This window comes from Oncorhynchus keta, chromosome 9 (genome assembly GCF_023373465.1).
Source record: "Oncorhynchus keta strain PuntledgeMale-10-30-2019 chromosome 9, Oket_V2, whole genome shotgun sequence".
NCBI lineage: Eukaryota > Metazoa > Chordata > Actinopteri > Salmoniformes > Salmonidae > Oncorhynchus > Oncorhynchus keta.
In genome coordinates, this window is record NC_068429.1 from 21,855,794 (window position 1) to 21,876,411 (window position 20,618).

The window sequence follows — 20,618 nt, forward strand, 5'->3', positions numbered from 1 at the left end:
GGAAATAAGCTGTGCCGGAGCCTTTTGTACCACTTGACGAACGGTAGCAGAGAGAACGGACTGTGACATGGTTGACTGGAGTGTTTGACAATTCATAGGGGCTTCCTCTGACACCGCCTGGTAGAGATGTCCTGGATGGCAGGGAGTTCGGCCCCAGTGATGTACTGGGCCGTATGCACTACCCTCTGTAGCGCCTTGCCGTCGGATGCCGAGCAGTTGCCATACCAAGCGGTGTTGCAGCCAGTCAAGATGCTCTCAATGGTGTAGCTGTAGAACTTTTTGAGGATCTGAGGGCCCATGCCGACTCTATTCACCGTCCTGAGGGGGAAGACGCTTTGTCGTGCCCTCTTCGCGACTGTGTTGGTTCCTGGGGTTGTAGATGGAACATCTCTGTTGTTATAGGCTACTGGGGGACACAGACATCTCAGAACATCTCTGTCGCTATAGGCTACTGGGGGACACAGACATCTCAGAACATCTGTTGCTATAGGCTACTGAGGGACACAGACACCTCAGAACATCTCTGTTGCTATAGGCTACTGAGGGACACAGACATCTCAGAACATCTCTGTTGCTATAGGCTACTGGGGGACACAGACATCTCAGAATATCTCTCTCTCTCTCTACATTTGTGTATGTTCTTTCTCTTCCTCCCTGTACCTCTGTGTCTCTATTTCTCTTTCTCTCTATTTATCACACTCTTGTTCTTTCTTTCTATCTCAATCTGTACCTCTCTCTTTCTTTCTCTATGTCTCGCTCTCATAACCCTACAGTAACCTAATCCTCCAAGTCTCTTCATGTTTATCAGGATAAAATTTGCTGATAAGAAAATGTACTCTTTCTACTAACAAAATACTGTAGTTGGAAGGTCAACTGATCAGGGCAGACTGCTCTCTGCATCTTTCCCAGAACCCCTTTTAAGTGACACCGTTACCTTATACAGATGAATAAAGATACAGAATCTGTAGGTCTATGACTGCTATTCACTCTAAGAGAGCCTGTAAAACTCAGTGTTCTCCCACTTTTCAACCACTCCAACGCCACTCCAGTCCCTGTGGAGTTCCTAATGGCACTTCTAACCACCTAACTCTAAGGAAGACTCTTTGAGCTCCACTCCAGTCCCTGTGGAGTTCCTAATGGCACTTCTAACCACCTAACTCTAAGGAAGACTCTTTCTCCTAACAAAGTCCCTGTGGAGTTGGAAGGTCACTTCTAACCACCTAACTCTAAGGAAGACTCTTTGAGCTCCACTCCAGTCCCTGTGGAGTTCCTAATGGCACTTCTAACCACCTAACTCTAAGGAAGACTCTTTGAGCTCCACTCCAGTCCCTGTGGAGTTCCTAATGGCACTTCTAACCACCTAACTCTAAGGAAGACTCTTTGAGCTCCACCTGAAATCTTTTGTTCCACCTGAAATCTTTTGGACATAAAAGAAATGTTGAGGGAATCTTATTTGACTCAGAAAATGATACATATATGATAGGTGATATATACAAAACCATGCAGAAAGACTATCCAACTGATAATTTCTTAGAAAAAAAGACAAACTCTTGGAATCAAGAATTCAAAATAACTGATTATAGGCACAAGATCGAGGGAGTGTTGGAACAAAAGTAGTGAAATGACCATTAACGAAAATGTACGCTCAATCAAGTATAAATTATGTATAGAATGTATTATACAAGAGACTAAATTCACATGTTCTACAGCACAATGGCAGAGTCATGTGTAAAGTATAAGAAGGACTCAATGATTCATGTGTTCTGGGAACGCTATAAAGTCCAGAAGTTATGGGCGGAGTTAGAAAGCTGGCTGTCAGAAGTGTTACGATGTAAGTTGACTTTTAATCCGTCTATCTGCATATTTCAAGACATGGAATATGAGGGTGAGGTGACCATACTTTTCTTGTCAATGATTTTGAAAAAACGTCTACTTAAAAACTAGAAATCCAATGCTCCTCCATCACTACAACAGTGGATGAATCAAATATATTATTATTGAAATATTGAAAAGGTCTGGGCTACGGAGAAAAATAGAACAGTACAATTTGACACCATATGGCATGGAGTGCTACAAGCACTGGAAAGTTCCAGGGATGAAGGATGAGGGGGAGTGTGGTTGTGAGATATACATGATGTGTATGGTTGTGGTGGGAACACGTGGGTCTGAACAGGTATGATGTCATTGATGTTTGTAGAAATGTGTGTGTTTGTTTGTTTATGTATGTATTTTCCTGAGCATTCCATCCGTATGCTATCAAGAATCTTTAGACTCTTTAGAATGGTGAGAATTGCTCAAATCCAGGTGATAAATCAGTAAGAGGAAAGCACTTTCAAAACCCTCAAGAAGAGTTCATTATGAAGGCACACTGACACCCACACATAAAGGACAAGTACACAGATACACAAACACACAATATAACGCACTAACACACTTTGAAATGTACAGACACACATTCAGATACATGTCACCATATTTCTAATGCATTCTTCATTTAAAATGTCTTCGATGTAAAGACCCCTGTTGAGGGGACCTGCGTGGTTCTGGTACCTGTTCCAACCAACATTTTAGCTTAGAAAACGATCTGTGGACACTGTAGACGGAAATAGCTTGCAATGAGCGGTAGCCCTGATGCTCACAGACACAGGAATATGTCTCTTTTGCCTGTACGAAGCAGGGATGTGCCTCCTACCTTTTAATTCACTCTTCCGACTGTCCATGAACTGCTGGCTGAACCCTACATCACAGCCACTGGAACCCTTACATCATAACGCAGCAGGAGAGTGCTTTCGTCACGGTAGCAGATTCAGAGATCGATTTAAAGCCACTAATCTAAAATAATTAATAGATTTTAAACCCCCAATTTTTTTTTGTTTGTCATAGACAGACGAGAGTAATATGGGGCGTGTTCCTAACGAGTCCAGGAAGCTAAACTAGAGCTCTGTGAGATGTTGACAACAATGGGGTGGATGTTTTGTTCAAGAGAGACTGTTAGAAAACACTGTATGTACATTTTCTCTGACACTAAATATACAAATATGTATTTTACAGTTATAAAGAAGGTGAAATCTTATACTTAGTCATTTGATTATTCTTTATTTATAAAAAAGTGAAGTTATTTCAAGCCTTATTCTTACAGTTTTGTTGAATAGGAAATACATTATATAACATTTTTTATATTTTCATATTTTTATCACATTTGTACTTTGTACTTGAGCTTGTGTTCTCCAAAGTGACTACACCTCAGCAATTTATAACAATTTTTTACCCCAAAGGTGAGATTTGAACCATTCTTGGAGTCTGGATCATTAGTAGTTAAATAATTACTTTTGGGGATTTATGTAGATTACATTTTCCATGACATTTAGTTACATTTAAGATGTAAAATTGTATATTTCCCCTTAATTAAAAACCTGTAACTCTAACCCAACCCTATATACACCCTTCCCAAGTTTCCACACTCACGTTTGCACTTCTGGGCCACAGTGCGGTCCAGGGCGTCCCCATAGTAACCTTGTCGGCAGCGTTGGCAATGGTCTCCCTCGGTGTGTCCCAGGCACAGCCCGTCATGTGATCACACACGCTCAGCGCGTTGGGTTCCACATTATCGTTACAGTCGCACGGTTGAACCGGCCCTGACCGGCCCAGGGGGTCGCCGTGGAAACTGTCCTCGCACATCTCGCATCTGATGCCTGTGGAGAGAAGGTGTGTGTGTGTATGTGCATGTGTATATGTGTGTTTGTGTGTGTGTCGTGGGGTGACAGGTGACAGGTTTTTTGATAGGTGAGTTATGGATGATGTTGGGCTGGAGGGTTTGGGGGCCATTTTCATTTCAACCTAAATCAATATTTGGTCATGAAATTCTGGAAATGAATGAATGGCCCAAACCTGACAAAGGAATATGGACATTTTAATTCAAACACTGTGCTCTACATGATAGGATCATGACTAATTTTATCAAGACAGTGAGGAAACCAGTACAGGTTTTATTAAAAATCTGTCAGCCAATTTGTGTAAATCTGCTTCACTGAGCAAGCAATGAACTCAATGGCTGTGTCCTAAAAGGCAACCTATTCCCTACATATTGCACTACTTTAGAATAGAGCCCAAGCTCTGGTCAAAAGTAGTGCACTGTATAGGAAATAGGTTGCAATTTGGGATGCAGCCCAGTTTAACGCAGGTGTGGTCTGCTCATCATGGGAAAATGGAATGGTTTGTTCCCATTATCCGACATCTACCAGTCATGTAATATGATCTCAGCTCACCCCTCTGTCCCGAAGGGCAGTTGGTACAGACCACCTCCCCCGTGCTCATTTGAGCACAGCTGGTACGGTCCGGGCAGGGACAAGGTCTGCAGTCATTGGGCGTGCCAATCAACGCGTTACCATAGTAACCGCCCAGACAACGCTCGCAGGTTGGTCCTGTGGTGAAGTCGATACACACACACACACCTGGAGTAGAGAGAGGAGAGGAGGCAATTACAACACACACACCTGGACTAGAGAGAGGAGGCATTTACAACACACACATCTGGACTAGAGAGAGGAGAGGAGGCAATTACAACACACACATCTGAACTAGAGAGAGGAGGCAATTACAACACACACACCTGGACTAGAGAGAGGAGAGGAGGCAATTACAACACACACACCTGAACTAGAGAGAGGAGGCATTTACAACACACACACCTGGACTAGAGAGAGGAGGCATTTACAACACACACACCTGGACTAGAGAGAGGAGGCATTTACAACACACACACCTGAACTAGAGAGAGGAGAGGAGGCATTTAAAACACACACATCTGAACTAGAGAGAGGAGAGGAGGCATTTACAACACACACATCTGAACTAGAGAGAGGAGGCATTTACAACACACACACCTGAACTAGAGAGAGGAGGCATTTACAACACACACATCTGAACTAGAGAGAGGAGGCATTTACAACACACACATCTGGACTAGAGAGAGGAGAGGAGGCAATTACAACACACACATCTGAACTAGAGAGAGGAGGCAATTACAACACACACACCTGGACTAGAGAGAGGAGAGGAGGCAATTACAACACACACACCTGAACTAGAGAGAGGAGGCATTTACAACACACACACCTGGACTAGAGAGAGGAGGCATTTACAACACACACACCTGGACTAGAGAGAGGAGGCATTTACAACACACACACCTGAACTAGAGAGAGGAGAGGAGGCATTTAAAACACACACATCTGAACTAGAGAGAGGAGAGGAGGCATTTACAACACACACATCTGAACTAGAGAGAGGAGGCATTTACAACACACACACCTGAACTAGAGAGAGGAGGCATTTACAACACACACATCTGAACTAGAGAGAGGAGGCATTTACAACACACACACCTGAACTAGAGAGAGGAGGCATTTACAACACACACACCTGAACTAGAGAGAGGAGGCATTTACAACACACACACCTGGAGTAGAGAGAGGAGAGGAGGCATTTACAACACACACACCTGAACTAGAGAGAGGAGGCATTTACAACACACACACCTGAACTAGAGAGAGGAGAGGAGGCAATTACAACACACACACCTGAACTAGAGAGAGGAGGCATTTACAACACACACACCTGAACTAGAGAGAGGAGGCATTTACAACACACACACCTGGAGTAGAGAGAGGAGAGGAGGCATTTACAACACACACACCTGAACTAGAGAGAGGAGGCATTTACAACACACACACCTGAACTAGAGAGAGGAGAGGAGGCAATTACAACACACACACCTGAACTAGAGAGAGGAGGCATTTACAACACACACACCTGGACTAGAGAGAGGAGGCATTTACAACACACACACCTGAACTAGAGAGAGCCCATTTACAACACACACACCTGGACTAGAGAGAGGAGGCATTTACAACACACACACCTGGACTAGAGAGAGGAGGCATTTACAACACACACACCTGGACTAGAGAGAGGAGAGGAGGAAATTACAACACACACACCTGAACTAGAGAGAGGAGGCATTTACAACACACACACCAGAACTAGAGAGAGGAGGCATTTACAACACACACATCTGAACTAGAGAGAGGAGGCATTTACAACACACACATCTGGACTAGAGAGAGGAGAGGAGGCAATTACAACACACACATCTGAACTAGAGAGAGGAGGCAATTACAACACACACACCTGGACTAGAGAGAGGAGAGGTGGCAATTACAACACACACACCTGAACTAGAGAGAGGAGGCATTTACAACACACACACCTGGACTAGAGAGAGGAGGCATTTACAACACACACACCTGGACTAGAGAGAGGAGGCATTTACAACACACACACCTGAACTAGAGAGAGGAGAGGAGGCATTTAAAACACACACATCTGAACTAGAGAGAGGAGAGGAGGCATTTACAACACACACATCTGAACTAGAGAGAGGAGGCATTTACAACACACACACCTGAACTAGAGAGAGGAGGCATTTACAACACACACATCTGAACTAGAGAGAGGAGGCATTTACAACACACACACCTGAACTAGAGAGAGGAGGCATTTACAACACACACACCTGAACTAGAGAGAGGAGGCATTTACAACACACACACCTGAACTAGAGAGAGGAGGCATTTACAACACACACACCTGGAGTAGAGAGAGGAGAGGAGGCATTTACAACACACACACCTGAACTAGAGAGAGGAGGCATTTACAACACACACACCTGGACTAGAGAGAGGAGAGGAGGCAATTACAACACACACACCTGAACTAGAGAGAGGAGGCATTTACAACACACACACCTGGACTAGAGAGAGGAGGCATTTACAACACACACACCTGGACTAGAGAGAGGAGGCATTTACAACACACACACCTGAACTAGAGAGGAGAGGAGGCATTTAAAACACACACATCTGAACTAGAGAGAGGAGAGGAGGCATTTACAACACACACATCTGAACTAGAGAGAGGAGGCATTTACAACACACACACCTGAACTAGAGAGAGGAGGCATTTACAACACACACATCTGAACTAGAGAGAGGAGGCATTTACAACACACACATCTGGACTAGAGAGAGAGAGGAGGCAATTACAACACACACATCTGAACTAGAGAGAGGAGGCATTACAACACACACACCTGGACTAGAGAGAGGAGAGGAGGCAATTACAACACACACACCTGAACTAGAGAGAGGAGGCATTTACAACACACACACCTGGACTAGAGAGAGGAGGCATTTACAACACACACACCTGGACTAGAGAGAGGAGAGGCATTTACAACACACACACCTGAACTAGAGAGAGGAGAGGAGGCATTTAAAACACACACACCTGAACTAGAGAGAGAGAGAGGAGGCATTTACAACACACACATCTGAACTAGAGAGAGGAGGCATTTACAACACACACACCTGAACTAGAGAGAGGAGGAACTAGACATCTGAACTAGAGAGAGGAGGCATTTACACACACACCTGAACTAGAGAGAGGAGGCATTTACAACACACACACCTGAACTAGAGAGAGGAGGCATTTACAACACACACACCTGAACTAGAGAGAGGAGAGGAGGCATTTACAACACACACACCTGAACTAGAGAGAGGAGGCATTTACAACACACACACCTGAACTAGAGAGAGGAGGATTTACAAACACACACACCTGAACTAGAGAGAGGAGGCATTGAACTAGAGAGAGGAGGCATTTACAACACACACACCTGGGTAGAGAGAGGAGAGGAGGCATTTACAACACACACACCTGAACTAGAGAGAGGAGGCATTTACAACACACACACCTGAACTAGAGAGAGGAGAGGAGGCAATTACAACACACACACCTGAACTAGAGAGAGGAGGCATTTACAACACACACACCTGGACTAGAGAGAGGAGGCATTTACACACACACACACCTGAACTAGAGAGAGCCCATTTACAACACACACACCTGGACTAGAGAGAGGAGGCATTTACAACACACACACCTGGACTAGAGAGAGGAGGCATTTACAACACACACACCTGGACTAGAGAGAGGAGAGGAGGAAATTACAACACACACACCTGAACTAGAGAGAGGAGGCATTTACAACACACACACCAGAACTAGAGAGAGGAGGCATTTACAACACACACATCTGAACTAGAGAGAGGAGGCATTTACAACACACACATCTGGACTAGAGAGGAGAGGAGGCAATTACAACACACACATCTGAACTAGAGAGAGGAGGCATTTACAACACACACACCTGGACTAGAGAGAGGAGAGGAGGCAATTACAACACACACACCTGAACTAGAGAGAGGAGGCATTTACAACACACACACCTGGACTAGAGAGAGGAGGCATTTACAACACACACACCTGGACTAGAGAGAGGAGGCATTTACAACACACACACCTGAACTAGAGAGAGGAGAGGAGGCATTTACAAACACACACATCTGAACTAGAGGAGAGGAGGCATTTACAACACACACATCTGGAACTAGAGAGAGGAGGCATTTACAACACACACACCTGAACTAGAGAGAGGAGGCATTTACAACACACACATCTGAACTAGAGAGAGGAGGCATTTACAACACACACACCTGAACTAGAGAGAGGAGGCATTTACAACACACACACCTGAACTAGAGAGAGGAGGCATTTACAACACACACACCTGAACTAGAGAGAGGAGGCATTTACAACACACACACCTGGAGTAGAGAGAGGAGAGGAGGCATTTACAACACACACACCTGAACTAGAGAGAGGAGGCATTTACAACACACACACCTGAACTAGAGAGAGGAGAGGAGGCAATTACAACACACACACCTGAACTAGAGAGAGGAGGCATTTACAACACACACACCTGGACTAGAGAGAGGAGGCATTTACAACACACACACCTGAACTAGAGAGAGCCCATTTACAACACACACACCTGGACTAGAGAGAGGAGGCATTTACACACACACACCTGGACTAGAGAGAGGAGGCATTTACAACACACACACCTGGACTAGAGAGAGGAGAGGAGGCAATTACAACACACACCTGAACTAGAGAGAGGAGGCATTTACAACACACACACCAGAACTAGAGAGAGGAGGCAATTACAACACACACACCTGAACTAGAGAGAGGAGGCATTTACAACACACACACCTGGACTAGAGAGACACACACCTGGAGGAGGCATTTACAACACACACACCTGGACTAGAGAGAGGAGGCATTTACAACACACACACCTGAACTAGAGAGAGCCCATTTACAACACACACACCTGGACTAGAGAGAGGAGAGGAGGCAGATTACAACACACACACCTGAACTAGAGAGAGGAGGCATTTACAACACACACACCTGGACTAGAGAGAGGAGGCATTTACAACACACACACCTGAACTAGAGAGAGGAGGCATTTACACACACACACCTGGACTAGAGAGAGGAGGCATTTACAACACACACACCTGGACTAGAGAGAGGAGGCATTTACAACACACACACCTGAACTAGAGAGAGGAGAGGAGGCAGGCCCATTTACAACACACACCTGAACTAGAGAGAGGAGGAGGCATTTACAACACACACACCTGAACTAGATAGAGGAGAGGAGGCATTTACAACACACACACCTGAACTAGAGAGAGGAGGCATTTACAACACACACACCTGGACTAGAGAGGAGGCATTTACAACACACACATCTGGACTAGAGAGGAGAGGAGGCAATTACAACACACACACCTGAACTAGAGAGAGGAGGCATTTACAACACACACACCTGGACTAGAGAGAGCCCATTTACAACACACACACCTGGACTAGAGAGGAGAGGAGGCATTTACAACACACACATCTGGACTAGAGAGAGGAGAGGAGGCATTACAACACACACACCTGAACTAGAGAGAGGAGGCAATTACAACACACACACCTGGACTAGAGGCATTTACACACACACACCTGAGGAGGCATTTACAACACACACACCTGGACTAGAGAGAGGGAGGAGGCACAACACACACACCTGAACTAGAGAGAGGAGGCATTTACAACACACACACACCTGGACTAGAGAGAGGAGGCATTTACAACACACACACCTGGACTAGAGAGAGGAGAGGAGGCATTTACAACACACACACCTGGAACTAGAGAGGAGGCATTTACAACACACACACCTGAACTAGAGAGAGGAGGCATTTACACACACACACCTGAACTAGAGAGAGGAGGCATTTACAACACACACACCTGAACTAGAGAGAGGAGGCATTTACAACACACACACCTGAACTAGAGAGAGGAGGCATTTACAACACACACACCTGGACTAGAGAGAGGAGGCATTTACAACACACACACCCTGGCATTTACAACACACACACTAGAGAGGAGGACCTGAACTAGAGAGAGGAGGCATTTACAACACACACACCTGAACTAGAGAGAGGAGGCATTTACAACACACACCACTTTACAACACACACACCTGAACTAGAGAGAGCCCATTTACAACACACACACCTGGAGAGAGGAGGCATTTACAACACACACCTGGACTAGAGAGAGGAGGCATTTACAACACACACACCTGAACTAGAGAGAGGAGAGGAGGCATTTACAACACACACACCTGAACTAGAGAGAGGAGGCATTTACAACACACACACCTGAACTAGAGAGAGGAGGCATTTACAACACACACACCTGAACTAGAGAGGAGGCATTTACAACACACACACCTGGGTAGAGAGAGGAGAGGAGGCATTTACAACACACACACCTGAACTAGAGAGAGGAGGCATTTACAACACACACACCTGAACTAGAGAGAGGAGAGGAGGCATTTACAACACACACACCTGAACTAGAGAGAGGAGGCATTTACACACACACACCTGGACTAGAGAGAGGAGGCATTTACAACACACACACCTGAAGAGAGAGGCATTTACAACACACACACCTGAACTAGAGAGAGGAGGCATTTACAACACACACACCTGGACTAGAGAGAGGAGGCATTTACAACACACACATCTGGACTAGAGAGAGGAGAGGAGGCAATTACAACACACACACCTGAACTAGAGAGAGGAGGCATTTACAACACACACACCAGAACTAGAGAGAGGAGGCAATTACAACACACACACCTGAACTAGAGAGAGGAGGCATTTACAACACACACACCTGGACTAGAGAGAGGAGAGGAGGCAATTACAACACACACACCTGGACTAGAGAGTGGAGGCATTTACAACACACACACCTGAACTAGAGAGAGCCCATTTACAACACACACACCTGGACTAGAGAGAGGAGAGGACAATTACAACACACACACCTGAACTAGAGGAGGCATTTACAACACACACACCTGGACTAGAGAGAGGAGGCATTTACAACACACACACCTGAACTAGAGAGAGGAGGCATTTACACACACACACCTGGACTAGAGAGAGGAGGCATTTACAACACACACACCTGGACTAGAGAGAGGAGGCATTTACAACACACACATCTGAACTAGAGAGAGGAGAGGAGGCAATTACAACACACACATCTGAACTAGAGAGAGGAGGCATTTACAACACACACACCTGAACTAGATAGAGGAGAGGAGGCAATTACAACACACACACCTGAACTAGAGAGAGGAGGCATTTACAACACACACACCTGGACTAGAGAGAGGAGGCATTTACAACACACACATCTGGACTAGAGAGAGGAGAGGAGGCAATTACAACACACACACCTGAACTAGAGAGAGGAGGCATTTACAACACACACACCTGGACTAGAGAGAGCCCATTTACAACACACACACCTGGACTAGAGAGAGGAGAGGAGGCATTTACAACACACACATCTGGACTAGAGAGAGGAGAGGAGGCAATTACAACACACACACCTGAACTAGAGAGAGGAGGCAATTACAACACACACACCTGGACTAGAGAGAGGAGGCATTTACAACACACACACCTGGACTAGAGAGAGGAGAGGAGGCATTTACAACACACACACACACCTGAACTAGAGAGAGGAGGCATTTACAACACACACACACCTGAACTAGAGAGAGGAGGCATTTACAACACACACACCTGAGAGAGGAGGCATTTACAACACACACACCTGGACTAGAGGAGAGGAGGCATTTACAACACACACACCTGAACTAGAGAGAGGAGGCATTTACAACACACACACCTGAACTAGAGAGAGGGAGAGGAGGCATTTACAACACACACAGACTAGAGAGGAGGCATTTACAACACACACACCTGGACTAGAGAGAGAGGAGGCATTTACAACACACACACCTGGACTAGAGAGAGGAGGCATTTACAACACACACACCTGGACTAGAGAGAGGAGGCATTTACAACACACACACCTGAACTAGAGAGAGGAGGCATTTACAACACACACACCTGAACTAGAGGCATTTACAACACACACATCTGAACTAGAGGAGAGAGGAGGCATTTACAACACACACTGAACTAGAGAGAGGAGGCATTTACAACACACACACCTGGACTAGAGAGAGGAGGCATTTACAACACACACACCTGAACAGAGAGAGGAGGCATTTACAACACACACACCTGAACTAGAGAGAGGAGGCATTTACAACACACACACCTGAACTAGAGAGAGGAGGCATTTACAACACACACACCTGAACTAGAGAGGAGGCATTTACAACACACACCTGGAGTAGAGAGGAGAGGAGGCATTTACACACACACCTGAACTAGAGAGAGGAGGCATTTACAACACACACACCTGAACTAGAGAGAGGAGAGGAGGCAATTACAACACACACACCTGAACTAGAGAGAGGAGGCATTTACAACACACACACCTGGACTAGAGAGAGGAGGCATTTACAACACACACACCTGAACTAGAGAGAGCCCATTTACAACACACACACCTGGACTAGAGAGAGAGGAGGCATTTACAACACACACACCTGGACTAGAGAGAGGAGGCATTTACAACACACACACCTGGACTAGAGAGAGGAGGAGGCAATTACAACACACACACCTGAACTAGAGAGAGGAGGCATTTACAACACACACACCAGAACTAGAGAGAGGAGGCAATTACAACACACACACCTGAACTAGAGAGAGGAGGCATTTACAACACACACACCTGGACTAGAGAGAGGAGAGGAGGCAATTACAACACACACACCTGGACTAGAGAGAGGAGGCATTTACAACACACACACCTGAACTAGAGAGAGCCCATTTACAACACACACACCTGGACTAGAGAGAGGAGAGGAGGCAATTACAACACACACACCTGAACTAGAGAGAGGAGGCATTTACAACACACACACCTGGACTAGAGAGAGGAGGCATTTACAACACACACACCTGAACTAGAGAGAGGAGGCATTTACAACACACACACCTGGACTAGAGAGAGGAGGCATTTACAACACACACACCTGGACTAGAGAGAGGAGGCATTTACAACACACACACCTGAACTAGAGAGAGGAGGCAATTACAACACACACACCTGGACTAGAGAGAGGAGGCATTTACAACACACACACCTGAACTAGAGACAGGAGGCATTTACAACACACACACCTGAACTAGAGAGAGGAGGCATTTACAACACACACACCTGGACTAGAGAGAGGAGGCATTTACAACACACACATCTGGACTAGAGAGAGGAGAGGAGGCATTTACAACACACACACCTGAACTAGAGAGAGGAGGCATTTACAACACACACACCTGGACTAGAGAGGCCCATTTACAACACACACACCTGGACTAGAGAGGAGAGGAGGCATTTACAACACACACATCTGGACTAGAGAGAGGAGAGGAGGCAATTACAACACACACACCTGAACTAGAGAGAGGAGGCATTTACAACACACACACCTGGACTAGAGAGAGGAGGCATTTACAACACACACACCTGGACTAGAGAGAGGAGAGGAGGCATTTACAACACACACACACCTGAACTAGAGAGAGGAGGCATTTACAACACACACACCTGAACTAGAGAGAGGAGGCATTTACAACACACACACCTGAACTAGAGAGAGGAGGCATTTACAACACACACACCTGGACTAGAGAGAGGAGAGGAGGCATTTACAACACACACACCTGAACTAGAGAGAGGAGGCATTTACAACACACACACCTGAACTAGAGAGAGGAGAGGAGGCATTTACAACACACACACCTGAACTAGAGAGAGGAGGCATTTACAACACACACACCTGGACTAGAGAGAGGAGGCATTTACAACACACACACCTGAACTAGAGAGAGGAGGCATTTACAACACACACACCTGGACTAGAGAGAGGAGGCATTTACAACACACACACCTGGACTAGAGAGAGGAGGCATTTACAACACACACACCTGAACTAGAGAGGAGAGGAGGCATTTAAAACACACACATCTGAACTAGACCTGGAGGAGAGGAGGCATTTACAACACACACACCTGAACTAGAGAGAGGAGGCATTTACAACACACACACCTGAACTAGAGAGAGGAGGCATTTACAACACACACTGAACTAGAGAGAGGAGGCATTTACAACACACACACCTGAACTAGAGAGAGGAGGCATTTACAACACACACACCTGAACTAGAGAGAGGAGGCATTTACAACACACACACCTGAACTAGAGAGAGGAGGCATTTACAACACACACACCTGGAGTAGAGAGAGAGAGGAGGCATTTACAACACACACACCTGAACTAGAGAGAGGAGGCATTTACAACACACACACCTGAACTAGAGAGAGGAGAGGAGGCATTACAACACACACACCTGAACTAGAGAGAGGAGGCATTTACAACACACACACCTGGACTAGAGAGAGGAGGCATTTACAACACACACACCTGAACTAGAGAGAGGCCCATTTACAACACACACACCTGGACTAGAGAGAGGAGGCATTTACAACACACACACCTGGACTAGAGAGAGGAGGCATTTACAACACACACACCTGGACTAGAGAGAGGAGAGGAGGCAATTACAACACACACACCTGAACTAGAGAGAGGAGGCATTTACAACACACACACCAGAACTAGAGAGAGGAGGCATTTACAACACACACACCTGAACTAGAGAGAGGAGGCATTTACAACACACACACCTGGACTAGAGAGAGGAGAGGAGGCATTTACAACACACACACCTGGACTAGAGAGAGGAGGCATTTACAACACACACCTGAAGAGAGCCCATTTACAACACACACACCTGGACTAGAGAGAGGAGAGGAGGCAATTACAACACACACACCTGAACTAGAGAGAGGAGGCATTTACAACACACACACCTGGACTAGAGAGAGGAGGCATTTACAACACACACACCTGAACTAGAGAGAGGAGGCATTTACAACACACACACCTGGACTAGAGAGAGGAGGCATTTACAACACACACACCTGGACTAGAGAGAGGAGGCATTTACAACACACACATCTGAACTAGAGAGAGGAGAGGAGGCAATTACAACACACACATCTGAACTAGAGAGAGGAGGCATTTACAACACACACACCTGAACTAGATAGAGGAGAGGAGGCATTTACAACACACACACCTGAACTAGAGAGAGGAGGCATTTACAACACACACACCTGGACTAGAGAGAGGAGGCATTTACAACACACACATCTGGACTAGAGAGAGGAGAGGAGGCATTTACAACACACACACCTGAACTAGAGAGAGGAGGCATTTACAACACACACACCTGGACTAGAGAGAGGCCCATTTACAACACACACACCTGGACTAGAGAGGAGAGGAGGCATTTACAACACACACATCTGGACTAGAGAGAGGAGAGGAGGCATTACAACACACACACCTGAACTAGAGAGAGGAGGCATTTACAACACACACACCTGAACTAGAGAGAGGAGGCATTTACAACACACACACCTGAACTAGAGAGAGCCCATTTACAACACACACCTGAACTAGAGAGAGGAGAGGAGGCAATTACAACACACACACCTGAACTAGAGAGAAGAGGCATTTACAACACACACACCTGGACTAGAGAGAGGAGGCATTTACAACACACACACCTGGACTAGAGAGAGAGAGGCATTTACAACACACACACACCTGGACTAGAGAGAGGAGGCATTTACAACACACACACCTGAACTAGAGAGAGGAGAGGAGGCATTTACACACACACACACCTGAACTAGAGAGAGGAGGCATTTACAACACACACACCTGAACTGACACCTGAACTAGAGAGGAGGCATTTACAACACACACACCTGGACTAGAGAGAGGAGAGGAGGCATTTACAACACACACACCTGAACTAGAGAGAGGAGGCATTTACAACACACACACCTGAACTAGAGAGAGGAGAGGAGGCAATTACAACACACACACCTGAACTAGAGAGAGGAGGCATTTACAACACACACACCTGGACTAGAGAGAGGAGGCATTTACAACACACACACCTGAACTAGAGAGAGCCCATTTACAACACACACACCTGGACTAGAGAGAGGAGGCATTTACAACACACACACCTGGACTAGAGAGAGGAGGCATTTACAACACACACACCTGAACTAGAGAGAGGAGAGGAGGCATTTACAACACACACACCTGAACTAGAGAGAGGAGGCATTTACAACACACACACCTGAACTAGAGAGAGGAGGCATTTACAACACACACACCTGAACTAGAGAGAGGAGGCATTTACAACACACACACCTGGAGTAGAGAGAGGAGAGGAGGCATTTACAACACACACACCTGAACTAGAGAGAGGAGGCATTTACAACACACACACCTGAACTAGAGAGAGGAGAGGAGGCAATTACAACACACACACCTGAACTAGAGAGAGGAGGCATTTACAACACACACACCTGGACTAGAGAGAGGAGGCATTTACAACACACACACCTGAACTAGAGAGAGCCCATTTACAACACACACACCTGGACTAGAGAGAGGAGGCATTTACAACACACACACCTGGACTAGAGAGAGGAGGCATTTACAACACACACACCTGGACTAGAGAGAGGAGAGGAGGCAATTACAACACACACACCTGAACTAGAGAGAGGAGGCATTTACAACACACACACCAGAACTAGAGAGAGGAGGCAATTACAACACACACACCTGAACTAGAGAGAGGAGGCATTTACAACACACACACCTGGACTAGAGAGAGGAGAGGAGGCAATTACAACACACACACCTGGACTAGAGAGAGGAGGCATTTACAACACACACACCTGAACTAGAGAGAGCCCATTTACAACACACACACCTGGACTAGAGAGAGGAGAGGAGGCAATTACAACACACACACCTGAACTAGAGAGAGGAGGCATTTACAACACACACACCTGGACTAGAGAGAGGAGGCATTTACAACACACACACCTGAACTAGAGAGAGGAGGCATTTACAACACACACACCTGGACTAGAGAGAGGAGGCATTTACAACACACACACCTGGACTAGAGAGAGGAGGCATTTACAACACACACATCTGAACTAGAGAGAGGAGAGGAGGCAATTACAACACACACATCTGAACTAGAGAGAGGAGGCATTTACAACACACACACCTGAACTAGATAGAGGAGAGGAGGCAATTACAACACACACACCTGAACTAGAGAGAGGAGGCATTTACAACACACACACCTGGACTAGAGAGAGGAGGCATTTACAACACACACATCTGGACTAGAGAGAGGAGAGGAGGCAATTACAACACACACACCTGAACTAGAGAGAGGAGGCATTTACAACACACACACCTGGACTAGAGAGAGCCCATTTACAACACACACACCTGGACTAGAGAGAGGAGAGGAGGCATTTACAACACACACATCTGGACTAGAGAGAGGAGAGGAGGCAATTACAACACACACACCTGAACTAGAGAGAGGAGGCAATTACAACACACACACCTGAACTAGAGAGAGGAGGCATTTACAACACACACACCTGAACTAGAGAGAGCCCATTTACAACACACACACCTGGACTAGAGAGAGGAGAGGAGGCAATTACAACACACACACCTGAACTAGAGAGAAGAGGCATTTACAACACACACACCTGGACTAGAGAGAGGAGGCATTTACAACACACACACCTGGACTAGAGAGAGGAGAGGAGGCATTTACAACACACACACACCTGGACTAGAGAGAGGAGGCATTTACAACACACACACCTGAACTAGAGAGAGGAGAGGAGGCATTTACAACACACACACACCTGAACTAGAGAGAGGAGGCATTTACAACACACACACACCTGAACTAGAGAGAGGAGGCATTTACAACACACACACCTGAACTAGAGAGAGCCCATTTACAACACACACACCTGGACTAGAGAGAGGAGAGGAGGCAATTACAACACACACACCTGAACTAGAGAGAGGAGGCATTTACAACACACACACCTGAACTAGAGAGAGGAGAGGAGGCATTTACAACACACACATCTGAACTAGAGAGAGGAGGCATTTACAACACACACACCTGGACTAGAGAGAGGAGAGGAGGCATTTACAACACACACACCTGAACTAGAGAGAGGAGGCATTTACAACACACACACCTGGACTAGAGAGAGGAGGCATTTAGAACACACACACCTGGACTAGAGAGAGGAGGCATTTACAACACACACACCTGGACTAGAGAGAGGAGGCATTTACAACACACACAGCTGGACTAGAGAGAGGAGGCATTTACAACACACACATCTGAACTAGAGAGAGGAGAGGAGGCAATTACAACACACACATCTGAACTAGAGAGAGGAGGCATTTACAACACACACACCTGAACTAGATAGAGGAGAGGAGGCAATTACAACACACACACCTGAACTAGAGAGAGGAGGCATTTACAACACACACACCTGGACTAGAGAGGAGGCATTTACAACACACACATCTGGACTAGAGAGAGGAGAGGAGGCAATTACAACACACACACCTGAACTAGAGAGAGGAGGCATTTACAACACACACACCTGAACTAGAGAGGAGGCATTTACAACACACACACCTGAACTAGAGAGAGAGGAGGCATTTACAACACACACACCTGGACTAGAGAGGAGAGGAGGCATTACAACACACACACCTGGACTAGAGAGAGGAGGCATTTACAACACACACACCTGAACTAGAGAGAGCCCATTTACAACACACACACCTGGACTAGAGAGAGGAGAGGAGGCAATTACAACACACACACCTGAACTAGAGAGAGGAGGCATTTACAACACACACACCTGGACTAGAGAGAGGAGGCATTTACAACACACACACCTGAACTAGAGAGAGGAGGCATTTACAACACACACACCTGGACTAGAGAGAGGAGGCATTTACAACACACACACCTGGACTAGAGAGAGGAGGCATTTACAACACACACATCTGAACTAGAGAGAGGAGAGGAGGCAATTACAACACACACATCTGAACTAGAGAGAGGAGGCATTTACAACACACACACACCTGAACTAGAGAGAGGAGAGGAGGCAATTACAACACACACATCTGAACTAGAGAGAGGAGGCATTTACAACACACACACCTGGACTAGAGAGAGGAGGCATTTACAACACACACACTGAACTGGACTAGAGAGACACACCTGAACTGGAGAGAGGAGGCATTTACAACACACACATCTGAACTAGAGAGAGGAGGCATTTACAACACACACACCTGAACTAGAGAGAGGAGAGAGCAATTACAACACACACATCTGAACTAGAGAGAGGAGGCATTTACAACACACACACCTGAACTAGAGAGAGAGAGGAGGCATTTACAACACACACACCTGGACTAGAGAGAGGAGAGGAGGCAATTACAACACACACATCTGAACTAGAGAGAGGAGGCATTTACAACACACACACCTGAACTAGAGAGAGGGAGGCAATTACAACACACACACCTGAACTAGAGAGAGGAGGCATTTACAACACACACACCTGGACTAGAGAGAGGAGAGGAGGCAATTACAACACACACATCTGAACTAGAGAGAGGAGAGGAGGCAATTACAACACACACACCTGAACTAGAGAGAGGAGGCATTTACAACACACACCTGGACTAGAGAGAGAGAGGAGGCAATTTACAACACACACATCTGAACTAGAGAGAGGAGGCATTTACAACACACACACCTGGACTAGAGAGGAGAGGAGGCATTTACAACACACACATCTGAACTAGAGAGAGGAGAGGAGGCAATTACAACACACACATCTGAACTAGAGAGAGAGGAGGCAATTACAACACACACACCTGGACTAGAGAGAGGAGGCATTTACAACACACACACCTGGACTAGAGAGAGGAGGCATTTACAACACACACATCTGAACTAGAGAGAGGAGGCATTTACAACACACACACCTGGAACTAGAGAGAGGAGAGGAGGCATTTACAACACACACATCTGAACTAGAGAGAGGAGGCAT

At 46.1% G+C, this 20,618-nt stretch overlaps 1 protein-coding gene across 1 annotated transcript in view; it reads right to left on the reverse strand.

Annotated features, from left to right (window-relative positions):
• Positions 1-20,618, reverse strand: part of LOC118388066 (laminin subunit gamma-3-like) — a 235,317-nt gene that overhangs the window by 29,642 nt on the left and 185,057 nt on the right. Inside the window, 3 exon segments of the mRNA XM_052526033.1 lie at positions 3,466-3,561; positions 3,564-3,692; positions 4,266-4,451. Of these exon segments, the coding sequence (XP_052381993.1) occupies positions 3,466-3,561; positions 3,564-3,692; positions 4,266-4,451 (411 nt within the window).